At 42.0% G+C, this 21,574-nt stretch overlaps 1 protein-coding gene across 1 annotated transcript; it reads right to left on the bottom strand.

Moving 5' to 3' along the window:
• Window positions 1-5,938: 5,938 nt before the first annotated feature.
• Window positions 5,939-20,485, bottom strand: LOC119726530 (protein SAAL1-like). Its single transcript, XM_038198262.1, has 10 exons — window positions 20,398-20,485; window positions 19,057-19,184; window positions 17,840-18,049; window positions 14,796-14,875; window positions 13,838-14,013; window positions 12,256-12,379; window positions 10,040-10,140; window positions 9,088-9,264; window positions 7,811-8,325; window positions 5,939-6,473 (listed from the first exon to the last, which is right to left on the bottom strand). The coding sequence occupies exons 1-10, from the start codon at window positions 20,408-20,410 to the stop codon at window positions 6,324-6,326; spliced, it is 1,674 nt and encodes a 557-aa protein (XP_038054190.1). The 5' UTR covers window positions 20,411-20,485; the 3' UTR covers window positions 5,939-6,323.
• Between the last annotated feature and the right edge of the window lie 1,089 nt (window positions 20,486-21,574).

Here is a 21,574-nt window from a genome sequence, read left to right on the forward strand (position 1 = left end):
CTAATGAACATTCATAATTTGTATATCCAATACTTGTTGTCCAACTCAAAAACTACTGAGCACCTCTCTCTCAAATAACGACTAATCAGTAGAGAAATTGTGGTTCACACCCACCTTGCACGTACATGTATACAAAAGTGCAACTTTTTTCGGTACCATTTGTCATAAATTGCATAATTTGTACACATTATCACTGTTTTGGGCCAAACAAAGAGTATAGCTGGATTGCTAAGGAATTTCTGTACTGATCAGTCGTAATTTGAGCAAGATGTGCCCAGTAGTTTTAAAGTTAGACAAAAAAGTATTAAAGATATAGTCCATCATTTGTAATTTGTGCATTTTGTTCGTTTGAAGCCAATGAAGCCGTGCCAATGCTTGCGCGCGTTTCGCCGAATAACAAAACGAACTACTAATTTAAATTTTCCTACGGTGCGTCTTAAGACGCACCGTTGGAAAGGCCTTCTTTCGTTGATTACTTCAAAATGACTGCTTGCCAGAAAGAATAATTTCACAGGGAGTTTAGTCCCCTTACTATCTTTCAACCAAGTATGTTTTTCAACAAGAATAACGCCAGTTACTTTTCGGATGGCTGCAAATGATGGACTATATCTTTAAGGGAGGACTTTCTTTTTTGGTTGCCCATTAACGTACTATAATGTAATAGTGTGATAATGTACTTCTTGTTTTCAGAAGCGTGCAGCTTCACATGGAGATCCATGGTTGTAACAGACGTACCGATCCATTTAGCCCCGCCCCATGACGCTTTGACAAATCACAGCCGTGATTAATGTCCGAAATGCGTGCACAAAACGCCGCCATTTGTCGTAACATGCGTGCGCGTGCGTATGACGCGCGCGGCTTGGTCGTGCAGCGCGCGTGGCACTGAAACGGCGCACGTGTTGTTGCCCATTTGCTGTTGCCCACGTGTTGTTGCCCACGCATTGTTGGGCGGGGCTTATTGGAACGGTACATTGCATGCACTCACAAGGATTCTGTTGTCATGCGATGTAAAATATTATGTTTTCTGCTTATAGAAACTGCTATAGTTTTTGCATGAATTAAAAACGATGTAGTGGTATAAATGTTGAAGATTCAGATATTATATAGTAAATATAGAAAATATCAGTAAAAAAAAATTAATCAAGAAATAAAAGTAGTTGTTTTGCAATTAGATTAAAATAACATTGAAATGAAAATGTAAGTTGTAGTGGTAGTAATAGGATCAGTTTATTTCAGTAATCAAATGATCTTCAGTTCTTAGACTGCATCTAAATTCGTCCAATTTTGTGGATGTTTGGACACAAATTTTAAAAACTGGACTCGATTTCTTGGCTGTGCTTACCACAGCTAAAAATAAAAATTCTGTGCTTACGATTGTGCAGAATTTGGCTCTGACCTTACGGTCATCCTGGTAAGCAGAGCCATGAAAGTGGGCCTGAGCTGTACCCCCCAAAAAAACTTCGTATCCGTATTTATATCGTGATTTGATACTGTTTAAAAAAGTTTTGTACTGGTATTTCAACTCAATATCCACGCATTGAGAAAAAGTGCACATGCCAGAACCAATGTATTTTAATTATGAACATCATGAAACATGTGTCCATTAACTGTATGCCTGAATATCCCTTAGACAAAAGGCCTATTAAAAAGGGGGGGCATATGGGGAGAGACAAAAAAATATAGGCTATCAGCTTAATTCGGTCCCAAAATTGGGCCACCGGTATCAAATGATGATCGAAAGGAGCAATGTTCATAGCGATTTTTGGCAAGGTATGCACATCTATAGTTGGAAAATGTGTGATAGCCTGCAGTGTGAGTGGTGACGTATTTTGGGTGTTATTATTTTATTTTATTTTTTTTTTCCAAAATGGCCGCCAATATGCTTGATTACCGGATTAATTATAATGGTAACAAACATGTTTTGGCCGCCATTTTTTTTTTAAGTGATAGCACCCAAAAAGCTGCCACCGCTGCAATGCTATCACATATTTTCCAACTACTGTACAGGGGTGCATACCTTGGCAAAAAATCACAACCTCGTCCCCAGTGCTTACTTTATTTCCAACCGAGTTTCCAATAGTAAACCCTGGATAGGAAACTTTCTTCCTGTATCCTGATTGGATACCGCGATTGGATACCGCAATTGGCTAGTAATGGATTTTTATCGCGTACTTGGTGCTATTATTCAGAACGTGCTGTACGTGTTTTCGCGATCATTCGTCCACGCCTTCTCGAAAATACTAATTTCCTTTAATTCAAATTTGCTCATATTAATATGAAATATGATACTGCATGTTGTCTGGATAAGATCGTAACAGTTTGATTTCAAAAATCGTGTTTTCGTAACTCACGCCGTGCTCGCGCTGCTACGAATTGACTCTGTTTTTACCCCAGACACCGCATACAAAAACAAACGCTAATGTGTAACGCATATCCAGGCACCAGACTGTTCCTCATTTGCATACGTGTGCAAAAATCTTGCACATGCAAATGATCCAATACCAGGGTGAGAGAGCAGGTAGTGGTGGGCGCGTACTGCTCGACACCCTGGGGACGAGGTTGCCTAATAGGCGTTTCACATCTTGGTTGCTTTGCTGCAATGTACAGCGCCACCTACATGTAGGCCTATCAGTGTTTCCCCTGCCCATTCAAACGTGAGGTGGCCCACCTCGCTACTTTCAGTGACCACCTCGCTCAATTTTTGCCAATATCACCACCCCGCTGTGAAGATTGGCAAAAAAGGAAATATCAATTGAAAAATTTTCATTTTGTGTAATATATGAGCATTTTCCTTTACCTCCATGTATCAAGAACTCACAATTTCGATGTGTTTTTGGAATCATCGCGCATTTTTGTGAGCGCTGCATTCTTTTCAGTTTGCAGACTGTAAATTTCGTTTCAATCATCAACTTGAACTGTTACCACCTCGCCCAGTTCATTAGCCAGGGGAAACACTGAGGCCTATTGCCCGATGGTGGCCAATATCAAATGCTTTATGTAACGCCTCTGATAGTAAGGTGGTGTCCAGCCACCACCCAACCCCCAACCCCCCACCTTTTTGATTTTGACAACCAGTCTACCAGAAAAAAAATCTTTACTAAATGTAGTTCCAGCAAGCATAATCTTCTAGCACCCCCCCCCCCCTTCCAGCATCATTCTACATATATGCCACCAAACGGCATTTTCAAATGTCCTCCGCCAAGGAAGTTATGCTGTCATCAGAGTTGCTTTGTTATTACCTCCGCCAAGGCGTCATTATTATGGTTGGTTGGTTGGTTTGTCTGTTGACAAGATCACTCAAAAAGTTACGGACTTTTTAGGGGTGGCGGTCCTTGACACAACATACAAGTACCGATTAGATTTTGGTAGTGATCTGGGTATGGATCCAGAATTCCTTTTTTAAGGATTCGTCACCATTTGTGCGAGTATTTCTGTTGGGTGTACTGACAATATGGCGGGGAATTGTTTAGCCTTGGCGGAGGTTTGCGCTCTCTGAGTGCTTTCTAGTTCAATATTTCTTGCAAATGTTAATTTGTAGATTTTGGTGTTTTGCTTCTACATGTTTACTGTGTGTGTTTGTTATATGAGTCAGGTATACAAAGTGGATCCAAAAAAACCGAAACAGAGATATTATTGCTAATTGGAACAGAAGTAGGGCACATGTGAATCAAAGGGAGATATACTCTGTTAGGGTTGAATCTCCTCTTTAAAATGACACCCTGGTCATGTCCTTACATTCACGATTGACTGAGCAGTGACCAATTTTATGAAAGGGTCTATTTAGAGACTTGCGCCACTCTTTATGGTGAAATCTCTTTTTTTCCCCACCTGCCTTGATTGGCAACCATAGCCTTTCACTCTGTCACAAATGACACAACAAAAACCACAATTGATGAAAAGTGGCGCAAGTCTCTACATAGACCCTTTCTTAAAATTGGTCACTGCTCAGTCAATTGTGAATGTAATGACATAACCAGGGTGTTATTTTAAAGAGGAGATTCAACCCTAGCAGAGGATATTTCCCTTTGATTCACATGTACCCTACTTCTGTTCCAATTAGCAATAATATCTCGGTTTCGGGTTTTTTTTATCCATCCTGTATTTGTATCACACACTTATGTGCAATATATAAAACAGTACTTTCATGTATCACACAAATAATTCGCAATGTGTTCCTTAAAATCTACGAGTCATACAACTCATATTATTTTATCAATGTATTCATAAAATCACAATGTATTCATAAATAATGAACTAGTGTGCCCATAAACGGTATCACGCCTTTCTGTGTTCACAAAATGTTTTGAGTATTAATAATAGAAAATGTATTATCAGTTATCACTGTCCATTGTGTAATGCACCATGGGTAACAAAACATGGGTCATACAACGCAATGTGTTCCTTAAAATCTACGAGTCATACAACTCATATTATTTCATCAATGTATTTATAAAATCACATTGTATTCATAGATAATGAATTAGTGTGCCAATAAACGATATCGCGCCTTTCTGTGTTCAAAAAATGTTTTGAGTATTAATAATAGAACATGTATTATCACTGTCCATTGTGTAATGCACCATGGGTAACAAAACCTGGATGATGTGTTCAGCACGTGTGTTGTAGATGTAACACTTGAAATGTTGTCACCAATAGTCGCTACTTTTTCATAAACACACAACTGTGTTCATTAAGGGGATATAATTATACAAAGTGTTTTGGCCAAAAGACAAACTGGGCGACGTCAACATTGCAGTTATTATAAAAAGACTAAAAATCTCATAACAATGTTGTTTGCTGCACTTCAGTCGGACATTCCATTGACAACTTATGGTTGTTTACAGTTCATATTTATCGACATGTCAAAAAAGTAAAATACTGAGGAAAACGCCTTTAAAATTTTGAGATTTGTAGTCGCGAAAACGAAAGATGCCAATTGTTTTCCTTAAAAAACACCTTTATTGCATGATTTTTACAATATGTGTATTACACATATCAAATATTAAAAATACACGGTATCAACACACGTCCGTGTAAATCTGAAAATCAAAGAAAAAAAATGCACCCCGATTTTTTTGGGTAAATTTTTTTCCAATATGGCCTGGTCCCAGTTTCATCTCTATTGGGTTATGTGTTCAACTTGTGTTATCAATGTTCATTGAGCAACACTTAAAAGGGCATAACGGCCGGAAATCCCTGAAAATGTCATGTTTTGGATTGTTTACTAAATCCTCCTTCAAAGGTCTGGTTGAAAGGAAACAACCCTAATGTCTTACCATTCCTGAGAAAAGTGGGAAAAAAACATGGTTGTTCACATCGGACGCAACAGCCTTTTTGTGGCATACCCATCATCGGAGCGGAGCAGGCGACTACAAGCTTCTTCCAATAACTGCGATCTTGGGCAAGTGTACATACATGTACATATTTCAAGTCGTGTCTATTCAATACAGCGTAACGTTGTGTGTGTGGTGCACAATACACATATGACCAATGCACAAATGATGTTTCTTACACGTCCGCAGAATGCGAGCCACTGTGCAGCTGGATCACAACCAGCACTCGCAGCTCGATTTTTCGGGGACAAAATTGTGACCAAGAGATTTGTTCTCGCATGGTTCTCGCAAGAATAACACAAAAATGCCCAATTTTTAAAGGATGGTTGTGTGGACCTTTACATTGTACTTTTAAATGCTTTTTTTTTAAATTAATGTCATTTCGTTTAAAATGCTTTTTGTCGCCCAATGGTGTGCATTCCAGGCTGTAATGTCCCTTTAACCCTAATCCCCTAGTACTTCCTCAGGACTAACCTGCTAAATCCAACAGAGTCCAACCGGACTTTCCTGTTCAATCCACTGTGCCTCATTTTCAGTTGTCTGGTGAATCCAACGGAGTCCAACAATGTGTTATAATGCGGTTCAGTTGCCTGCTGAATCCAACATTTTGCATGAGGGATGTACACAAGGGGTTGACTGCTCAATCCAACAGGCTCCATCGGGTATGTGACATAGTTGGATCCTGTTGGATTCAGCAGGGTTTGGGTCCGTCACCAAGAATACGTATTAAACAGGACACATGTTTAAAACAAAAATGGGCTATGTGTTCAACATGTCATCTTGTTATCCTTTACGACTAAGGACTTGGGACAATGGGCTACCTGTGATAACAATAGCTCCGAGGACCTGAGTGCAAGTCCTCAGGAGGTTTTCATAAACAAACCTCATGGTAGTAGTAAATAATAGGAACTACAGAAGGGAACGATAAGGGTCCTCAGAAGTATGGCAAAACACGACTGGGTGTGTTAAGGGTGTTCCTTAAGTAATGCTTCAAGTGTCGTCACCGAGTGTCGCTGCGAGCAGTTGCTGTATTTCAGGATTGGCTTTAGTTTTGGCCATTCCTTCTCTCAGCAAGGAACGGTGCCTGTGGCTGCACGCGTCACGAAGTAAGCTCGCCACCTGCGACTGTGATGTACTACCCTGTAGGATGGGGAAAAAATACATAAATGTGTAAAAATAGTAACAACAATGGACCATTCTCGACTTGGCTATTGGCTACAAGTACCCCTTTCAATGGTAAGAAAGTTGTGGGAGATCACTTGGAGAGACATTCGAACGATCTGCCGACGACACCCGACACTCAAAGGAAGAAGCATGGCTTTGTGCCCATTTTAATACAATAAGTTGTGCGTACTTCGCGCTATACATGCGCGAACCGGTATGCTAATGCAGTGGGTCCCGTCTGCGGGGCTTTTCAAAGTGGTGTAAAAGCGCCCTCTCTTGTTCAAGTGCGGAGCCAATAATTATGCCCCGCCCACATTTGGGTCTCATACATTTCTCACAGTGATTGTGACCGAGTTTGACCAAGCTACATTGTATCATCATCAACTGACTAGTCATGATCTTAAGTCACAAGCCAATAATGGCCCATCTGGCAAGCGTTTATTTCCCCGGCACGAAACGATTGAGAATATTTCTATTCCCCCTGGATTGGATGCTAGTCAACTGCAGGTTACTCCCCAGCTAATGCCCGTACCTATTCATACTCCTGGGTGGAGAGGGGCAATCTGAGTAAAGTGGCTTGCCTAAGGACACGCCAAATGGCCAGCAGCAGGATTCAAACCCCTGACCCTGTGATCATGAGTCACAAACCCTAACCACCTGGTCATGAACCCGAACCACTTGGCCACACTACCCCACGAGTCATGATCTACATAATAAATTGTGACCTGTTCTGTCAAAAGCAGACGCTTCTGGGCAGAGGTTGAAATTGAGATAGGGCCAAAAAAACGCTGTGGGGGTGATTTTTATCGATTTTCAAATTTTTGCATATTTGTAATCCTGAACATGTCTAAAATACATTGTAAATGTTTGAAACCCTAATTTGAACTCTACATATACTATTTTTGATGATTTTGATAAGGTATATCAGTTAAAGAAATAGCTGTTTGTGACGTTCGTGGCCATTTTCTCCGTTTTCTACTTTTCGACGCAATGAAATTCAAAATAGCATAACTCTGCCCAGGAACGACCGGTTTCAAAAATTAAACCACCTATTAAAAGGAAAAAGAACATATGTTAACAATATGTAAAAATATCATTTTCGACCTTATGCCCAGAAAAGTCTGATTTTGATAGAACAGGTCACAATTAGTCACTGCCTACTGCAAACTCTTGTGTGCACCAGCGTGTGTACATGCAGCGTTTCTCACGCAATGAAACTCTTGTGAAGTTTTCACATAGATTAACGACTGTCGTGCACAAAGTACATAATCTAAGCAAACTGCGTTGGCAAATTTGACAGAATCGAAACTCACCCCTGCCTCTCGCAACAGGAAAACAAAAAACGACGACAGGTTGTCGGATAATTCCTTCCGTTCGATATCATGGCTTTCATCATCGGCATCGTCACTGTGATCGTCACTTGGATTACTGACAGCAGTGCTGCCATCCCTGATGATGCGGTCTGTCCCCACTGGCGCATTGTGGGAGTTTGAGCTATGCCCCGATGAGGAGTCCGAGAGAGTTTTAGGTTCTGTGAGTTTTTCTGTCTTGGAGTGAGACGTCTGACCCTGTGATGCGTCCCCTTGACCCTTTTCATGATCAACGTCATCGGTTGCCTTGGCAACAGTCCCTGTTTTGTTCTCATTGAGACAATGTTCTTCCGTTGATGATGATGATGGTTTGGTGTCTTTTTGTTTGATGTTTGATTCCGACGTGTTTTGGCTGGACGAATCCTTTGATTGGTCAGCGGAGGGATTTTGTTCGACCGCCGCTTTTTGCGAGTAGAGAGAGGCAAATATCTCAACGGCTCCTTTAAGAAGTTTGGGATCTGTGGAGAGGATGTAAAGAATACAATTGAATTTAAAAAGAAACCAAAAAAAAAAGAGAAACATTTTGTATTGGTAACCATGGCACAAAATGTGAATATTGTATATGAAACTCACACTATACTACAAGACCAATGACCACATTTTTTGACTTTTCATTAAATTATTTCACCCTTAACTACTACATGTACTCACTACACTATATATCTTAACCCTCCTTTTGTTTGATCAGTCACAGACAGTCAAAAATGTTTCCCTGCCATGCCTTTTACACAGGCTGGTCACCAACAGTCAGATCATGTGTCATGTTGGCACCATCAGACATGAAACTAGGAATTTGGGGAAAATGAGGAAACTCCAAACCACACAAGACTTTGTACAGTATTTTTTAATTTGTAATGGCATTCATGAGAAGTAAAAAAAAAGAGGAAATCAGCGGATCCGAGGAAAAGTTGCATGCCTACACCATGTCAAATTCCATCAACGGACAAAAGCAGGTGACTGGTAGGCACAGCTGGCTTATCAATCTCCTACAGTCAAAGCATAGCAATATCAGGTTTCATAAAGTCAAAGCATAGCTAAATCAGGATTCATAACAATCACAGCCAGTCAATCCTGCTTTATGAAGGCAGGGAGCACTCAACTGTTAAAAACAGTCACTTGATTTATTTTGACTGCTGGGCTGACCTTGTTGAAATTGCCAGCCAGAGAGGGAAGGTTAAATAAATTAAAATACTTTGTCCCAACAGGACATGAATTCTTACATTTGCTTAACGTCTCGACAATATCATTGGCTCCTTCCATGTTTGCTATGACAACCTCGACGATGTAGATCGTGGAGGCAAGACTTCCCTCACTGCCGTCCACCGTCACGACTTCATCCTCGCAGAAACTCCACAGGAAGTCCGCCAACAGGGGGAGAACGGTGTCACTGGCTGAAACTGAAATGATTTAATAAGCTTAAAATGAATGGAAAACAACGATTTCATGTGAACACGATGAAAAGGATAATTTAGATGCTATCCATGTTGATGATTTAGGAATTGACCTATCGCGGTAGAATCATGTCAACGCAGCTTGTGAAATTTTGCCCAATTACATGATGCACAAAATGGACGCGGAACGCGCAAAATCTGAGACAAACAAAACTCAGTGTACAAAAACTCCATAGGGTTGTCTAAGGGGCGTGGCTAACTCGCAAACGGCGATAGGTCGATTGGGTAAGATAACAATTATTTCAGTGATGATTGTTTAACCAAGATTTAACACTAACTCAATAAATCTGTATCGTGCACAAGGGCGGTAAGAAGGGAGAGTTGGGGGAAACCACTGGGAGAGACATTCAAAAGCATTGCCAGATGTCAACAATTATTACAAAGACAACAATGAACAAGTAGTAGATGTTGATGCTTCTGGTGATTAACTTACACGTGTTTGCAAAATGTGATTTCAGCAAATAAAATAGCAGAATTTTTCAGTGTGAGTTGACAAGTGACCTTTTGCGGTAGAGCCGCGTTAGAATCGCGTCAACGCAGCTTGTGAAATTTTGTCCAAATTACCATGATTACATGATAAACAAACGGAAGTGTAACGCGCAAAATCTGAGACAAACAAAACTTAGTGTACAAAATTCCATAGGGTTGTCTAAGGGGCGTGGCTAACTCGCAAATGGCGATAGGTCAATTGTGTGGAACTTTCATCCCGACAGGTACTCACCAAGATTCGTCATGCCGTCATCATCCGCAACGATTATTTCTAGGCAACTGAGAAGCAGTGAGATGGTTCGTGATTGGCCACTTCTTGATTTTTCTCCAGACCTGAGGTCATATAACAAACAGGTTCAGTCAAGTAAAAATGGAAGGTATTTAAAGTAATAATAATAACACTATTAGTTATCCCGCGAGCACGAGTGGAACACGGAATAATGTAGTACGTCTGTGTCCCACATACCACTCGGCTGAATGTGGGACACAGACGCACTACATTTTCCGTGTTCCACGAGCGCGAGCGTGATAACGAATTTATCTTCAAGCAAACTTGACGCGCAGTAAAGTTGGACCATCGCTTTACACGAACCTTTTAGCAGTTTAGCGCATGCAGCTGGAATGTCGCTCGCATCTTGGAATAGCGCAATACGCAGGGTGCGATATGGACCGTGCAATACAGCCTCATATCACACTGTTGTTGCCATGGATCGACCAATCAGGATCGAGGATTCAAGTTTACTTGAAGATAAATTCTTATATAGCGCATTTCAGGACCGTCGGAGCTCGCAATGCGCTTTACAATTCATGAACAAATACATGACTAAGGAAAACAAATTTCAAATAAATCTGTTTCAAGGCTGCTCTTAAACAATTCCAGGTCAGTTATTGATCGCAGAGACAGTGGGAGAGAATTCCAAAGTCTAGGGCCCCCACATGCAAATGCTCTTTCACCATAGTTCTTCATTTTTCCGGGGTTCATGGTGAGAAGATGCTGGGAAGACAATCTTAGGGGTCTTGATGGAATGTAACGTACAAGTATTTCTGAGATGTAGGCTGGACACAGACCACGGGTAGCTTTGAAGATGATGGGAGTGACCTTATAATGGATGCAAGACTGTTTTAGCAACCAGTGCAGATAAAGTCAATAACTCCATCACAGACCTTTGCAAGGCTTAGGAGTCAGCACTGTTACTAACATCGCGATTTGGTGTTCCTTGAAATATATAGTACAGTTTTTTTGCATTGTGGAATATTTAAAGGATTTAAAGAGGTTGTGGAATGCTCGAAGATATTTCCGTCATTTTTCGGGTATATGTAGCCTAAGGTGTGATGAAATAAAAACGACTATTGTTTCTGTCATAAAATGAGTACAAAAGGTACTTTTGAGAGCTATTTTTCAAGTCCTGTCATGCCTGTTTCGACCCGAACGTGCAATTTGTGTAAAAGTCGTTGTTGCGGGCAGCAAACAAAACACAGTAAATCGTGACGTAATAAACAGGACTCCCAATGCAGAGTAGCATAAACGAGTCCTGTTTATTACGTCACGATTTACTGTGTTTTGTTTGCTGCCCGCAACGACGACTTTTACACAAATTGCACGTTCGGGTCGAAACAGGACCTGAAAAATAGCTCTCAAAAGTACCCTTTGTACTCATTTCATGAAAGAAACAATAGTCGTTTTTATTTCATCACACCTTAGGCTACATATACCCAAAAAATGACAGAAATGTCTTCGAGCATTCCACAACCTCTTTAAGGAAGGAAACATGTGAAGCGAGTTAGGGCAAATGGACAAAAAACAAGGAGGCTTTTTCCAAACTTTGGCTTTGTCTCCAGAGTATAACTGGCACAGCAGTTATAAACTGATATAGCCCTAACAGTCCTGAATCCTCCAATTTCAATACGATTTTGCACAACCCCTCTAGAAGGAGTTAGGGATAAACGGCATTAGTGGCGTAGCCCGTTAAGCACACGCCTCTCACCGCTGTGGCCCGGGTTCGATTCCCGGCTCAGGTTATATGTGAGTAGAGTTGTTCGTTGATTCTCTCCTGTGCCACGAGGGTTTTTCTCTGAGCTCTCCGGTTTTCCTCCCTCCATAAAAATCAACACTTTCGATCTGGCCTTGCTCCATGGTAAGACATGGGTCGCTTTGTACGGTGGCTGCCTAAGGCGCCTTTACATGCCGTCGGCTCGAACACATTGTAGCTGCATCCTTCGCAATTCAGCTTCTACTGCTAGTTATTTTTAAGCCCTTGACTTTGGGGACTCAGGCTTACTATAAATGTAGGATCACTCTGTTTCAGGAACATCAACCCATATTCAGTTTTACTACAGTATTCGGTTTGGACATTAATGATTCTGGAAACAGAGATGAACTCAAAGTTGGAGACGAAGCCGAGGTTTCAATTCCCCCCCCCCTCCCCCAAGCCGTGCCCCTTAGCTCACCTGACTTGTCGAAGGGCTTCAATGACGCTGACAATCTGCTCCGTGTCTGTCCAATCCTGGACGAGCGTCTCGTCCAATGAGAACAGAGTGCTCATGATGAAACCCACATTGTACAAGAGCTCGACTGAAACGTGACAAAAAAATGACATTCATCGATCATTTCTACTGACCCCGGTAGGGGAGGGAATGGACCAGTTTCAGAGAGTCAGTGTGGCATGGACCGCCAAATTTTGGTTTGTGTACATTTCTCACAGTGCTTGTGGCAGAGTTTGACTGAGCAACCATGGTCACCTGACTAAAAGTCTTGATCTAATTGGCCAATGCGCACTGTCAAACCCCGCCCACATTTGGTTTGTGTACATTTCTCACAGTGCTTGTGACTGAGTTTGACTGAGCTACAATGGTCACTTGACTAAAAGTCATGATCTCATTGGTCAATGCGCACTGCCAAGCCACGCCCACATTTGGTTTGTGTACATTTCTCACAGAGCTTGTGACTGAGTTTGACTGAGCTACCATGGTCACCTGACTAAAAGTCATGATCTAATTGGCCAATGCGCACTGTCACACCCCGCCCACATTTGGTTTGTGTACATTTCTCACAGTGCTTGTGACTGAGTTTGACTGAGCTACAGTGGTCACCTGACCAAAAGACACGATCTCATTGGTCAATGTGCACTATCAAGCCCCGGCCACATTTGGTTTGTGTACATTTCTCACAGTGCTTGTGACAGAGTTTGACTATTTCAGCCGTTTCGTTGTCCGCAATAATTTTTCTGTAATGTTTCCTACATGTATATTTAACAATTGTTAACAGCTGTGATGTGGGATATGACGTTTTTAACACCCGAGGGGCGCATAGCACCCCAGACGAAGCAGACAACAATTGTTTTGTTATATCGTGCCAATAACTCAATAAGATAAATGGTTGTAAATTACTATCTGAGAAATAAACTAAATAACTGCGATGTAACCGTGGATAAAAGGTTTTGATGTCTTGCCGGACATTAAACTGAGCGTTTGACCTTGCAGTTCTCAATGCGGAAAGCTATAGCATGCCGGCAGGTTTCACATGTGCGCGCAACCCCCGCAATGAACGCAGTGCAATGTCGCCCTCGGTGTGTGACATGTATTTTTGTTGTCCAGACACGTGGCCATTCTACATCAATGAAAATACAGTATCCAAGCACACGATGTAACAATATCCTACGGGTGCGAGTGGAACACAGAGTAATGAAGTGCACTTGTGTCCCAAGTGTCACGAGGCCAAAGGCCAAGTGGGACGCAGACGCGCTGCACTTTCCGTGTTCCACAAGAGCGAGTGGGATAGCGAATTGATCTGAAAGCAAACTTGATGCACAGTACAGTTGGAACGGACACACTGTACAAGAACTTTGCAGCGGTTATCTTATCACACGTGCGTGCAGCAGGAATGGCGCGCGTATTTTGGAATAGTGCGATACGCGGAGTGCAGTACAGCTCATGGTATATGAGATACTGTAGCACGGTTTGTTGCCACGGATCGATCAATCAGGATCAAGGATGCAAGTTTGCTTGGCGATAATATAAATTCCAAACTCACTGTTTGTGGAACTCTGCAAGATGAAGGCAAGCTTGGAGCAGAACTCCTCTGTGATTTGCTGAAGCCACAACCCTACCGTTTCCTCTATTTTGCTGGACAGACACGTCAGGAGAAGTCTGGTAGTCTGTATCAGGGTCTGCGTGTCGCTACTGCCTAGAAAATCCAGCGTCAACGACCTATGTTTTGGTAAAACCAAAATATCATGGTGAGTTTATCAAGCGGAGTTGTAGTGGAGCCAATCACAAATCATGTCAGAAGCAACAACGTATCAAGGGTATATCAAAGTTCAATTGAAGAGCTTGTTACTTGACTTGAGACTGAATGGTTTGTTATGTCTCAGACTTCCAACTCAGATTTCCAAGTACATTTGCAAATATTTTGACATTGTACATATTGTAACAGACAGTTTATGCAGCACTTTTGTTGTCATTGCTTTCTTGCCGAGGGGCTCCGGCGGCACGCACCTGACCTGGTTTTGGGTCTGGGCTAGCGCACGCTCCAGAAATAGGCTCTTTAAATGGGTTGCTTAAGTGGGCTTCTTTTGTTCAGTAGAGCTTGGCTAGATTCCAGGGTTGGGTAAAGTTGTTACAATTGTATACATTTGTTCAGACTGTGTATTTTTCTATGCTGGGAATGATCAGTCGTGGTACTGGTAGCAGTGTGGCAGGTTGACCACAGAGTTCTTGTTGCTGAATAAATAAGAGTTTCTCCAGAAGTTGGAAATCCTGCATGTTTGTCCCCTTTTCTTGCGTTTTGCCAGATTCAGAGGACAAAGCCCAATTAGTTCCTGCTACAGTATGTTATACACCTGTGTTAGGCTGTGACCTAACGTACATGTAAGGTCACTACTGCCTTTATACTGCTTCTATCACGTTTCAGTAGATTTGGAGACTTGGAAAAGGACACGACCAAACCACTCTTGTGACAGCCAAAAAGAACATGTCCATGTAGCTCTTACCTGATTTTCTGGTTGCTGCTGATGTGGCCGGCAATGTCCTTGCTACATGCCATGTTGGCAAGAATACCCATGCATATCTCCTGCATCAAAAAACAATGATGTACGTGTAATCATTCCTGTCATTAATGTCACTGTCATCAATGGTGGTGCTCATGGAACTGTCCCCAAATGTCATCGATATCACGATCAATGTATAACTCCAAATATACATGTACATTGTATGCAAGCTTGGCAATCAAGTTGCTAAGACATCTACTATATAAAGTAAGAAGGTCATGAAGGTCTTTTGTAAGCTTATGAAACTTTCCTTGACTTAACCACTTCACGCCGGGTTTATTTTTGTCGAAAATTTCAAAATTTTGAAAAGGTCGCAGGTTTGATTTCAACAGTATTTGTACGATATTTCAAATATGTTTCCTTATATGTTTCAATACTCCGGGGTGTGCACTGGAGCGCAATTGTAAAACTATAGGCCGTGCACAACGGCCCACACAACGATCAGCACACAGTCTGCCTCCACAGACTACACAGATTGCTTGTGTGTGTACAAAAGACACGAGGGATTAGCATGTTTAGACGTCACCCGAAGGCGAGTCGAAGCAATCTTGACATCTTAACCCGTCAGCTGTGCCTGTGCACAAAAACAGCCAGTGCGTGTTATCACGGCCTCCGACGCGAACAGGTTATACATGTGCAAGAATTCCTCCTTTTTATTTTTTAAAAAGTCTGAGGGTGAATTCCTTACCACACCTAACAAGCTTTAAATCACGAAAACAATGATTTTGAAGCAGATTGCTGCATCTGCTGCCAGTGTTTGGCTTGAGAATTGCAAATAAAATACTGGCCAAGGTGTTGCCAAATCATCAGCTAAAAAGCAGTCGTTCTGATTTGAAAATCACAGGTGTGTGCAAAAAGGCACAGGTGAAATTTTCTAGGCGTGTGGTTTTTCTAGGTGTGTGATTTTCTAGGTGTGTGATTCTGTGGTCCAGGGCCATTCAGGTGGCAATTATTCACTCTTCTCGGGAAGCTTTTAGGCGTGCGATGGCGTGGGGGTGCAATCGCGTGCCTCAAATCATCAGGACTGAAAAAGGAAACAAAAAAATGCTTTCCGTGCACAAGAACCCCCTCAACGGTAAGAAGGGGAGAGTTGGGGGAGACCACTGAAAGAGACATTCAAATACATACATATTACCACGACGCCTGACGCTCATGCGAACACGCTATGGCTGTGTGCACATTCAGCATAGAATTAAGCGTGCGTACTTCACGTGATATGAGAGTGAACCAGTACATGCAAGCAGTGTGCCCCATTTAATGGGCTCTCGAAAGTGATCAAAAGGGCCCTCTCTTGTTTGCGCTTGTAGCCCATACATGTTCAAGTGAGGGAAGGCTTCATGTTTGCTTTACAGAAAGGGTGTGCATCGGAACCGGGTACCCGAGTACCCGACCCCTGCCATGAACTGGTTCCAGATTATGGGATCGGGTACCCGTAACCAACTTTACAAAAACTTAGTAACTTCTCAGACAATGAATAAGTTTCAAAATGAAAACCAGGCTACATGGAAAACCAAAGAGATTTCACGTTTCACATACCACATTTTAACCCTTACTCTCTGAGGGTAGTTTACTGCATGTCAGTTGGTTATGCCAATGCCCTCCAGCTGCAGTTAATTGGAGGATAAACTATCTTGACTGTGAAGGCTCCAATTGGCAGGAGTTGGAGGCCCTGGAGGGTGCCTGATACTGACCAGCTGGGGGCACTTGATTGTTATCAGAGGACTCTCATTGTTCTCTGTGGCATGTATTGGAGTGCCTGTCCAGTTACCCTTGAAATGACATGGCAGATATTGGAGGGCCATGCAAAAAACATAGGAGATTTTCTTGAGGCACATATTGGCATGCGTTGGAGGGTCTAGTAGGGTAAGGGTTAAAGAGGTTGTGGAATATGTAGCCTAAGGTGTGATGAAATAAAAATGACTATTGTTTCTGTCATAAAATGAGTACAAAAGGTACTTTTGAGAGCTGTTTTTCAAGTCCTGTCATGCCTGTTTCGACCCGAACGTGCAATTTGTGTAAAAGTCGTCGTTGCGGGCAGCAAACAAAACACAGTAAATCGTGACGTAATAAACAGGACTCCCGATGCAGAGTAGCATAAACGAGTCCTGTTTATTACGTCACGATTTACTGTGTTTTGTTTGCTGCCCGCAACGACGACTTTTACACAAATTGCACGTTCGGGCCGAAACAGGACCTGAAAAATAGCTCTCAAAAGTAACCTTTGTACTCATTTCATGACAGAAACAATAGTCGTTTTTATTTCATCACACCTTAGGCTACATATACCCAAAAAATGACGGAAATGTCTTCGAGCATTCCACAACCTCTTTAACGTCCCAGAGGGTTGGAGTTTACACGGCAAAGCTACAATCAAGCATTCAGACAACTTTCGGGATTTGAATTTTGGGGTTGGGTTTCTATTATGGGTACCCGGGCATCCATGTGTTACTTCCATAGGTCTCTCTTAAATATCGTCATTTCCTACAGACCAGCCATGTGCATCGGCGTCAACCATTTTGAGCGTCAACTTGCATAACGTGCATCGACTACGTCGTATGTTGAACACATTTCGAGCAACAAGCGCGCGTGTTTGGCACATTTTCAACACTGAGCAATGCGTGCTTGACTGCGTAAAATACGCAACTGCAGTTCTCCTACAGAGATGGACGTCTTTGAGAGAGACCTGGGCCCAATTTCATGGAACCCGTAACGGTTAGCGAGAAATCGCCGCTAACTATAGCGGAAAATTCTGCGCTAACAGTTAGCGTATTTCACGGGTTAGCAAGGAATTTTGGCTTGTGCGCATGCGTACTTCCCATCACTAACGATTCTGTGCTTACAAGGTTAGCGCAGAATTTTTGTGCTAGCTCGGTTAGCACAAAATTGCGGGCCGTTAGCACAAAATTCGGCATTACGGATTCCATGAAATTGGGCCCTATAGGGTACCTGGTTCCTGAACTACCCGTAAATGCACACCACCAACTTACAGTGACTCTGGGAGCCGTGGTCTGCTCGATAACACTCGTCAGGATGTCCAACGACTTCCACTCGTGGAGAAACTTTGCCACGTCCTGGTTGGCCGTCATGTCCCACAGCTTGCACAGGTCTGCCTCGAGGGACTCGTCGATATCTATCCCATGAGCCTTTGCTGCATCCAGCTCCTGGGAGGACTTTCCGGCGGGCTCCTTTTCAACTTCCTGAAAGCAGAGATTTTGTTTACAAATTTAGATCATGTTTAATTCTGTGGTGGGTTTTAAAGTACATGTATTTTATCAGTTAATTACAAACATGGGCAATTTCAGCATGTCCAGCATTATGTAATATCCGTGACAGAGCTATTAAGAGCTCACAGAATTAAACCTGAAAATGTATTTTTCAAATCTTATACAGCCATCATCTAGTAATGGTCAAGCAGATTACAGACTAGGAGTCTAATTTTGGATCCTTTCTCTGAATCATTAATTAGATATTATGGTAATTGCCTCTGTCACAGACACTACATTTGTACACTTCCTCATGCTGGAGTTACTCATAAACCAAGGGTTGAGATCAAAAAAAAATAGTTATGAAATGTTCAGTTCGGAGATGGAAGCAAACCATACAATGTTGTTCCAGTGAAACCCCAGGAACTTTGTTAGGCCAAGCAAAAAAAATAGTTTCTCGTCCAGGGTTTTGAAAAAAATGAAGGAGCCGGCCCTTTTTTCCCATAGATTAAGTTGGTGGATTTTCAAGGTGGCGGATGGATTCTTCCCTTTTCTCAACTCTTTTAGCCGATACAAAATTGCATCTAAAGGAGCCGTCACCTTTTCTACATACAACCCTGACAACTGTAGTTCCAATTTTGTTGGCAACAAGGAAAGAGACAATATTATATTGACATATATTAATATTTTCAACATAGACAACCAGTCCAACACAGCTTCAGTACTGCATCAATCAACCATGCCAAAATATTGAAGAAATGTCTCCTTTAAAAATTGAATTGAGTCTGCAAACTTGGTTGGTGAAATACTGAGGACTTTTTCTTTGCCCTTGTGGAATTTTTGGAGAAATTTGCTGGCTAAACTGTGAGTAAAGTGGGCCAGATTTAGTTTTGCACGTTTCAGAGCACTCCAGAGCCCTGTCTGGGCGGGGACTATAAAGTGGTTAATTTTTTTTACTTGGCTTCATTTTTGTGCAGATAACCACTTCCCTACATGTGTACCTTGAGTAGTTTCATGAGCGTTGAGAAGACCCATCGCTTGCTGAAGACCGTATCTCCTATGGTGTCTGCATGCAGGAGCTCAGGGTCGATATTGAGCAGATCGGCCGTAGGCGGTGACGGGTTACGATCTGTGGCAATTATAAGAAATGTGGATTGTCCTTAGTCTCCACAATAAGAACATTCTACCCTAGCCCAGGTTGAACGACGTCTTCATTGCATTATGACTGACGTCCACGGTATAAACTTTTGCTGCCAGAAGGCAGAGCCAAAAAAAATTACAAAAAGTCTTTTTTTTCATATATATTACCTGATGGAGGAAGCTGTTGACATGTTACTGCGCGTAAATCTTCACACAAGAAGTTTGTACTGAGGATATTTACGACGACAGCGTGGATCTACAATTTCTTTTCGGTAAACACGTCGCCCACGGACGTATTTACTTTTTCTAAACCGAGCATCTTTGTAATTCTGGACACAGTCAAGGTCAAGGTCTGTAAACAAAGATTCAGCCTCCTCCTTCAAGTAAAAATATATGGCAGCAGAAATTCATACCCTGGACTCCATCGCGTGTACACAATGGAAGGCGATCGTGTAGTATAAGGCCCAGTTCCTATAAGGGAACAAAATCCACTTTAAAATTATTGGACCTACCAAACTAGTAGTACTAGTAGGCCTAGTTGGCGACATTCTCAATAAACAGGCTGAGGTACATGTATGTCATAGATAGAGGGCAGGGTTTTGATTTTTTAGGGAAATTTGGGGGTAAAATGACAATGACACACATTGACAGCGTGGCGACAACATGCACCCCGAAAATAAAGATGGGGATCACCACGCGATGTATACCGTGAGCACGCACGGCGCGCTGAATCGCAAGGCACAAACCGCGCAGGAAAATCGTGATTTCTACCCCAAGAATCTGTTCAAAATTGCAAAATGGGTGTCATTAGAATTGAAAATAAGTCTGCTTTTGATTGTAAAGGTCATTTTTGATCAATAAAAAACATTTTAGACTCAATTCGATCAAAACAAAACAGGGGCCCTACACTTCACGATCGCCCACGGCCACGGAGGAGTCAAACCTGGCCCAATTCTACCCCATCAAAATGCTCATATTTTACTGGCCACCCCACCCTCAAAGCCGTGACGATAACAGTTGAAAATCGCGTTACGGCTACCGCTGCCGTAACGATAGCTAGCCAAGGACAACTGTCCGGAAACTGGGCGCAGCTGAAACAACAGTTTACGACCATTTTCACGTCTTTTAAGCTAATTTCAAGAACATGTCCTAAATTAACACGATTCATTCAATTATTATTATTATCCTCTGAAATGTATTACCTTGTGTTGCCATTTTACTGCGGCAATTTCCATGAAAAACACTCGGGAACTAAATCATGCTTTGTTCAAGTTACTTTTCATCCATTACTACTACACGTAGACAGCGCCACCAATTGACCAAGGTTTACAATCTTGACTGACCTTGGTGCATGCTTTGCGCGCACTATCATTCTTCATAATGTTGTCAAAATAATTTACAAAAAAAATTTAAAAATTAAAAAATACAAAAAACGGCTGTTTCCACCAGCAGGTTGTTTATACTGTGCAAAATAGATGTGTGGTCTTGAAATATATATATATAAATAAATAAAATGTTCATTAAAGCTCGTTATGTACACAGTAAGAACTAATTTGATGTGTTTTTTTTGTGCAATAGTTTTTTTACGTTTGACGCAACAAAATTACTCCAAGTCTTAACAATGGAGTATATACCTATAGCATGTAAGAGCTGTCTTAGTTGCGGTGCGTGTGAAAGCACAGAAAACATTAATGTACATTTGGGGGGGGGGGCGTAACTAGCTGGATTCTGTTGCTAGCGCACGTAAAAAAAAGTGTGCCCAAGACATTCTTTTTAAAAACAATCTCCAAAGGTTGTTTACTTCTCCCAACGATAGGCCTTTGTGATTCAGGCTGAATAATCTTACAGAGTATTTGACACCAGTCCTATGTTAAGGCCTATAGTCATTATATCGGTAGGTACTTTGCTGGGTGATTGCAAGTGATTCTACGAGTGACTTTATCTGTATCATAAAAGTCGGCAAAACATCCCGGGGCCGGCAACATCACACCAACTTAGAGAGAAGACAGTGAGAACAAATTTACAGTTTTTGAGGTGGGAGGAAACGCCCAGAAGAATATTCTGCGGAAAACCCACGGAATCAGGTAGGGACTGAAAACCCAATCCACACATTGGCCCAGGCGGGATATTCGAACACGGGTCACATCGGTCATTGTGGAAGGCCAGGAAAGTACCGCTGCGCCAACCTGACTCCCCTTTATAGTCTTTGCTCAAGTTTGAAAAAAATCAAAATTGAATTGGCCTCATCACTGGGGTTGGCTAGAACATTTTGAAGGGGTGGTGACAACATGAAATAAGCCTCTAGTCTGCACTGATGACGTCACGTTTTGTTTACATGTGTGCTTTCTTATGGGAGCCTGGTGGGGACGACCGTAATTC

The sequence above is a fragment of the Patiria miniata genome, unplaced genomic scaffold (assembly GCF_015706575.1).
Source record: "Patiria miniata isolate m_02_andy unplaced genomic scaffold, ASM1570657v1 HiC_scaffold_1, whole genome shotgun sequence".
Taxonomy (NCBI): Eukaryota; Metazoa; Echinodermata; class Asteroidea; order Valvatida; family Asterinidae; genus Patiria; species Patiria miniata.

Coding starts and splice junctions, on each gene's coding strand:
- LOC119726530 (XM_038198262.1), bottom strand. Junction 18,050..19,056: donor CGCTCATGAAACTACTCAAG/GTACACATGTAG, acceptor CTCTGCTTTCAG/GAAGTTGAAAAGGAGCCCGC. Junction 10,141..12,255: donor GAAGCCCTTCGACAAGTCAG/GTGAGCTAAGGG, acceptor ATATGACCTCAG/GTCTGGAGAAAAATCAAGAA.